This window comes from Pantherophis guttatus, chromosome 8 (assembly GCF_059756535.1).
Source record: "Pantherophis guttatus breed Tessera chromosome 8, ASM5975653v1, whole genome shotgun sequence".
NCBI classification, from domain to species: domain Eukaryota; kingdom Metazoa; phylum Chordata; class Lepidosauria; order Squamata; family Colubridae; genus Pantherophis; species Pantherophis guttatus.
In genome coordinates this window covers 70,332,597-70,340,060 of record NC_142070.1, presented here as the reverse complement: position 1 = coordinate 70,340,060, position 7,464 = coordinate 70,332,597, and the positions used below count along the sequence as shown (strand labels likewise).

Sequence of the window (7,464 nt, the reverse complement as noted above, 5' to 3'; positions counted from 1 at the left end):
CATGAACGGAGGAAATGAATACAAATAAATGGAGACAGCAGGACAGGGGTGGTAGGCATGCTGGTGTGCTTATGCATGCCCCCTTTACGGACCCCTCCATCACTATGAAGCAGGAATCTCCAACCTTGGCCACTTTAAGCCTGGCGGACTTCAACTCCCAGAATTCCCCAGCCTGCAAAGCTCTATCAAAGGGAAAAGCAAAGCTGACTGGGGAATTCTGGGAGTTGAAGTCCACCAGGCTTAAAATGGCCAAGGTTGGAGACCCCTGCTATGAAGCCGTCCAAACCACTTCGGAAACCAGTTATGTTATTTATGCTCCTTTTTTTAATCCCTTGTTGAAGTGCACAAGTCATAAAAGGCCCATGCTTCGCCACTCCTGCAATAAAGGAATCAGAAGAGAGCCCATAGGACAGCAAGAGAGCGATGAAGAAGGAAAAAAGAAAAGAAAAGAAAAGAAAAGCCGGGTGGGTGGGTGGGGAGGGAGGGAGGACTCGAAGCCGTCGCTTAGTAACGCGCCTCTCTACCCTCCTCCCTCTCTCTTGTCAAAAAAAAAAAAACACCACCCCTCTTCCGGAATGCTTCCGCCTCTGTCACGTGACCGAAGCAGGAAGTTCAGCCGGGATGGAGAAGGCGGGACTTTAGAGCCTGGGAGTGATTGAGGTTTCGCGGGAGCGGCGGAGGCTCGCAAGGGAGACCCGTCTGTCCGGGCGCCGGGTAAGAAGGGGGAGACGGACGCGGGGAAAGATCGGTCGGTAACGCGCTGCTTCCGCCGGCGGCGTTCTTCTCTCTTCTTCTTTAAGGACTGGCCGGATGTGGGCTGCAAAACTCCGGGCTGCCGCTTGATGGAGCACGAATCCTCTTATCAAAGGGGGAAAAAAAAACGCTTGCTCTTTGCTGCCCCTGGTGGTTGTCTGGCGTTTTGCACCCCTGAGTCTGGCGGCCGCTTTGCAGGGTCCTTCTTTCCCTGAGCCTCTGTCAAGCCATCTTTGCTGGCTTTCTCCAAATTTCACCTTAGACCAGAGATCTTCAAACTTGGCAGCTTGAAGACTTGTGGACTTCAACTCCCAGAAGGGCTGGAGAATTTAACAAGTGACAAGAGTTGGAAGGGATCTTGGAGGTCATCTAGTCCAGCCCCCTGCTCAGGGCAGGAGAGCTATACTAGGGATTCGAACCGCCAAACTGCTGACCTTTCTAATGGGCTTTCTCATTCTAATTCTAGAAGTCCACAAGTCTTCAAGCTGCCAAGTTTGAAGACCTCTGACCTAGATACTCTTCTCTTCCTGGCCAGTTTTCTTCATTGAAAGGGATGAGAAAGGAAAAGGGATTGTCGTCATTGCTGTTCTTCCAAAAGTGGGATGTAAAATCGTGGCTCAGTTTTCCGGGGAAGCGGTAGTGCCAAAATAGGATACAAAATGGGCAACATTCACAGCGCCGGATTAAACTCGTTGATGGATTATCCAGAGAGGCTGTGGGAGCTGGGCAGCATATCAATTTAATGGATGATGATGATGATGATGTTGATGATTATTAATCGGTCCCATTTTGGCGCGCTTAATATTCGGATACGGACCACGTATCCGAATATAAACTGACCGGATGAATTGAATTCACACAATAAAAGGCTCCCACCCCCCCACCCCCATGGTAAACCCAATCAGGAGTACCATATTATGCAAATGCTGCTGTAATTTTATTTATTTATTGAATTTTTATGTCTCCCATCTCCCCTACAAGATGATTCTGCTGTATCTTTTTTTAATTATTATTATAAACCTTTATTGTTAAAACCAAAGTTGGACATAGTGGAACCGTCTTGGCGATATCTCCGCCATACAAAATATCAATATGTACAAAATGTAGCCTATGTTTCATATATCTTCAGTATGCATTACTACTTACTGATTCTATACATATACTTAACTTCTTTTACGTATTTACAGATATATACTTTATTTATTTATTTATTTATTTATTTATTTATTTATTTATTTATTTATTTATTTATTAAATTTCTATACCACCTTTCTCCCGTAGGACTCAAGGCGGTGTACAGTCAAGAAAAATATAGATACACAAACATCATAAAATTGCTAATTAAAATTATTAGTATAACATAGTTTGGCCCAATATATTACATATATTGCATCTTGTTTCAGTCTATACCTCTTTGTTCTTATCTATTCCGACTTCCATTCCTTAGGTCTAACCATTTATAAAATTTATTCCAAATCTCATAATATTTTGTCTCTTCTTTATTTTTCAGTTCTAATGTCAGTCTTATCACATACTGCACATTCAAGAACTTTATTATTTCCCATTCTTTCAGTATGTTTTCACTCTTCCATTGTTAGGCGTAAACTATTTTTGCTGCTGTTATGATATGCAGTGTTAAATATATTAACCCTTTACTTAAACCTTCTTTTACAATTCCTACCCTGTTTCCCCCAAAATATTATCCCCTGATAATAAGCCCAATCGGGCTTTTGAGCGCATGGCAATAAGACCAAGCGCTTATTTCAGGGTTCAAAAAAATATAAGACAGGGTCTTATTTTCGGGGAAACATGGTAATAGAAATAGTTCTGGTTTGAATTCCATTTTCTGTCCTGTCATTTTTTCTAAACACATTTGGATCTGCTGTATCTTTTATTGACCAAGTGGAGCACTTTAACTACATTGTTTCCTGAAGATACATTGGTATCAAAGGTTTATCTCCTCCTCTTCCTCTTCCTCTTCCTCCTCTTATATTAAATTTACATGCTGCCTCAGTCTCTGTAAATAATCCCTTGCAAAAATTATTCCTTATTTCAAGATTTTATGCCCAAGGTAGCTCATACAATGTCAGGAGATACTAGTGCGTTCCTGGATACCTCCTTTGGTGGCACCTGGCTCTTTCTGTTTTATCTGGCACTTAAAAAAGATTTTTAATTTCAAAACAAAATTGGAAGTTGGCATATTACATAAAGCCTGTAATGTAAATGTAATCTAAAGCATCAGTCTGTAATGCCTTGTTTATTTGCAGGAGTGTTTTGGAGTCCAGAAAATTCCCAGTAGAACAATGTAGATGATAATTACATAGATAACAGAGAGCATTTCATGTACATTTAAGTAAACTGATGTTTTGTGATGTGCCGTTCTCTCTGGGACAGCTCTTTTGCAATAGGGAAGCTGCTCCTGGCAGCTACGGATTTTATGGCTGTGCCCATCAGGCTCAAAGCAATTGCCTGCCCCTGCTTTTTGGACCCATTAAATGGAAGTGCTGTATGACCTATGTCCGTGATGGCGAACCTATGGCACGCGTGCCACAGATGGCACGTGGAGCCATATTGGTGGGCACGCGAGCTCAGCTTTTGGGCCTTCTGGGCCCACTGGAAGTCAGCAAACAGGCCATTTCTGGCCTCCGGTAGGCCTCCAGGGGATGGGGAAGGCTGTTTTTGCCCTCCCCAGGCTCCTAGAAAGGCTCTAGAGCCTAGAGAGGGTGAAAAATGGCCCTACTGGGCCCACCATGCCATCGCGTGCCAAAAGCAGGGGAAGCGCGGAGGGGTCGCACACATGCACGGGGGCGAGGCGCATAGAATTATGGGTGTGGGCAAGTGCGTGTGCGACCCCCCCGCACTCCCCCCGCTTTTGGCACGCGATGGCAGAAAGGTTAGCCATCACTATGTGATACTTGTTTTAGAATCTTCATATACATTTCATACTTTCCATTTTTGTTCAGATATAACAGCATTTCATACTTTAAATGCTCACATAACTCTTTAGTAAATTAGTTATTGATTTAGTTCTGATTGTTCTGTTAGTTAGGCGGTCTGGGATTGATATAGAGTACCACTTTTGTGATATGTGTGTGTTTCATATAATTCACATTTACTACTGCAGTTATGTTTTGATTCATTGATTTTAAATGCATCATTGCCTAAATACTATCAAAATACCATGATGAGCTAGTGTGAAAATAGGCAACAATATTCGTTACGACAAGCTTTCATTTAAAATGCATTTTATCTCAAAGAATAAATATGAAAAAAATTGTATTATCCATTTAGTAGGACAGATCTTTTACATATCTGAATAACACAATGCAAATTTGTGAGTTATTTCTGTAGGCCCACCACATGCATTATATCATGGTTTATGGGCTACACTTGGTACAAAGCTAGAGGAACTAGGAATGATCCTGATGAGGCATGCAATAACTTTACCCTCTTTCTTACAGCTTGGAGAAAATGACGGCCATCAAGCATGCCTTACAGAGGGATATTTTCACTCCAAATGATGAGCGTTTACTGAGCATTGTTAACGTTTGCAAAGCAGGGAAAAAAAAGAGAAACTGTTTCTTATGTGCTACAGGTATGTAGATTTTAAATAATAGATAAACGTCTTTAGTTCATTGGATTGTGATGTACGCTAGGATAACTTAATTTAGGAATAATGTTTTGTTTGTTACCGTCTACATTTCATGTGTAACGTAAAGATGACTACATACTATGTATATTGGTGACACTAAATAAAACAAAACAGTTTGAATTTTCTTTTACAAGAAGCCATTGTACATTGCTACATATTACCCCAAAAATATTTTGCTATAAAGCTTTAGATCTTAAGATCAATGACTAAAACATATCTAAGGGGAAATTTCAAAAAGCTGGTATATTTATCTCTATCAACGATAAAAAGCGTCTCATATATAAAAAACTGAATCTAGCAATTCATAGCTAAATTCACAAACATGCGAGGAAAATAGTGTTTTGAGGCCAATTGTATGTTGTGAATACTCACTCCCAGTTTTACGTGCATGGAGTTGGTTTACTGATTATCTGCTACCAATGTGTCAACTCTTAGTTTGCTCCTATTCCAGAGAAAACTCCCAACTGTTTTAGATTATTTATTTCAGCATGTTTTTGGGTTAAAAAACACTCTGGTAGTTCACATTGTCATCTGGTTTGTTCTCATTGTTAGTTTTAAATTGATGATTATCAATTATCCTGTTTATCAAGATTATCAAGTTAACCTGAGGATGTTTCGGAGAGGCTCTTGCTTGATTTAATCCTTGGAGTAATTTTTCTGCCTTGTCCATGGTTACTTTTCCTTTAAAGCAGGGGTGTCAAACTCAATTTCATTGAGGGCCGCATCAGGGTTGTTTTTGACCTTGGGAGGCCGGGGTGGGCCTGGCCACCTTGATGTCACTCATTTCGGGGGCGCCTGTGGTGGCCCAAGCGCTCTGCCAGCGGAAACGGGCTCCCGAGCTCTGTTTTCGGCTGTGACAGCCTCCTGCAACCCTCTGCCAGCGGAAACGGAACTTGTGAGGGCTGCACGGAGCCCTCCCAAGCTCCATTTTCGCTGGCAGAGGCACTGTGGGCCGGTTCTTCGCTTTTTCCAGGGCAGCCCCACGGGCCAGATCTAAGCACCCCGTGGGACGGATCTGGTCCCCGGGCCTTCAGTTTAACCCCCCTGCTTTAAAGCAACTTGGGGGAAGTATGTGTTTAAGTGCTGATTTTTTTCCCCCAAATGTATTTGTGGGGAAATGTGTATTTTCTTGAGAGCTTAACCATCTGTTGTCCTTAAACAGTGACAACTGAACGCCCAGTGCAGGTGAAGGTGATCAAGGTGAAAAAATCTGATAAAGGTGATTTCTACAAGAGGCAGATTGCGTGGGAGCTTCGGGATCTGACCGTTGTTGACGCCAAGGATGCCATCAAAGTATGTCTAAAATACAATGATCCATCTTCACTGTACAAAGCATAAGTAGACTTTCACCTGAATATATTGTTATGCTTTTATCACTTCATCCTAGAGTCCTGGTGGCACAGTGGTTAGAACGTAGTATTGCAGGCTAGCTCTGCCCACAGCCAGGAGTTCGATCCTGACCAGCTCAAGGTTGACTCAGCCTTCCATCCTTCCTGGGTTGGACTTTATGACCTACAAGGTCCCTTCCAACTCTGTTAATCTGTTAAAAGGTTGATAAAATGAGGACCCAGGACCCAATATGCTTAGAGAGAGCTGTAAAGCACTATGAAGCGGTATATTACTATTCAATGATCATTGGAAATCAGGGTTACTGTTGTTTTGCATACTTAACCTGGGAATGTGTCCAAGTGAACTTGGTAATATTTACTTATATGGACCAGTCTGAACCTTAATTTCTAGAGAAAACTATGCTCTAGGTCAGTGATGGCTAACTTTTTTGCCATCACGTGCCAAAAGTGGGGGGGGGGGACGGGGGGGCATTGTGTTGGCATGTACTCAAACCCATAAGTCAATGCACCCGGTAGGCCTGTTTTTCGCCCTCCCCAGGCTCCAAGAAAGTCTCTAGAGGCCGGAAACAGCCCATTTGCAAATTTCCAATGGGCCCGAAAGGCCCGAAAATCAGATGCGTGTGCTGGAGCTGACCTAGTGCAACACTTGTGTGCCCACCGATATGCCTTCGCGTGCCACATAGGTTCGCCATCATGGCTCTAGGTGCACTTTTGCTCTGTAGTCTGTCCTGTGTCATCTTTAAACTTGTCTGCAAATTTGTTGCTTAAAGAAGAGAGCATGATAGTTGACATTTGTGTCATCTCTGTTTTTCAGGAAAGTTCTGAGTTCGATCTGCATTTTGAGAAAGTATACAAATGGGTTGCTAGCAGTATAGCAGAAAAGAATATTTTTATTTCGTGTATTTGGAAACTCAATCAGCGGTATATTAGAAAGAAGATTGACTTCATCAATGTTAGTTCTCAGCTTCTGGAAGGTAAAAGATTTTAGCTGAATCCTTGCTATGCTGTCTCTAAATTCAGCATTTGTTTAAGCAATTAGAACATTCATATTGTCACTCTTATTTTTCTTATCTCTAATATAAGTAGTTTCCTTGACTTTCAAGTGTCGTTCAACTTGACTCTGATCCTGTATTCAGAACATGGAATAATTTCAGTGGAGGTTACATTCTTTGTCACTTTCACAATATTCAAACTTTATTCATTTGGTGTAATGAATGGAAAGGGACATGATGGCTTAGTGACTAAGACGCTGAGCTTGTCGATCGAAAGGTCGGCAGTTCAGTGGTTCAAATCCCTAGTGTCGCATAACGGGGTGAGCTCCTGTTACTTGTCCCAGCTTTTGCCAACCTAGCAGTTCGAAAGCACGTAAAAAATGCAAGTAGAAAAATAGGGACCACATTTGGTGGGAAGGGAACAGCCTTCCATGCGCCTTTGGCGTTTAGTCATGCCAGCCACATGACCGCGGAGATGTCTTCGGACAGCGCTGGCTCTTCGGCTTTGCAACAGATGAGCACCGCCCCCTAGAGTCGGGAACGACTAGCACATATGTGCGAGGGCAACCTTTATCTTTACCTTATAATGAATGGATCCCTGAATTAGAATCTATGAAAGTAAATTCCCCAAAACTACCTAGTCTCAGCCTCACCCAACTTCAATCTTAAACAAATCTTTCCTATCCCAGTTCACTTATATCAGGGAATGAACGTTTAC

The 7,464-nt window shown here is 42.4% G+C and overlaps 1 protein-coding gene across 8 annotated transcripts in view; it reads left to right on the top strand.

Moving 5' to 3' along the window:
• Positions 1-561: 561 nt before the first annotated feature.
• EXOC1 (exocyst complex component 1) overlaps positions 562-7,464 on the top strand; it is a 49,394-nt gene continuing 42,491 nt past the window's right edge. For 4 of the 8 annotated variants that reach the window (XM_034411381.3, XM_034411379.3, XM_087874935.1 and 1 more), the window contains exons 1-4: positions 562-714; positions 4,215-4,348; positions 5,568-5,698; positions 6,569-6,728. In XM_034411381.3, the coding sequence (XP_034267272.1) occupies positions 4,225-4,348; positions 5,568-5,698; positions 6,569-6,728 (415 nt within the window). In that variant the 5' untranslated portion in view covers positions 562-714; positions 4,215-4,224. The remainder of the gene's footprint in view (positions 715-4,214; positions 4,349-5,567; positions 5,699-6,568; positions 6,729-7,464) is intronic. The other 4 variants (XM_034411380.3, XM_034411378.3, XM_034411377.3 and 1 more) reach the window with 1 other exon arrangement.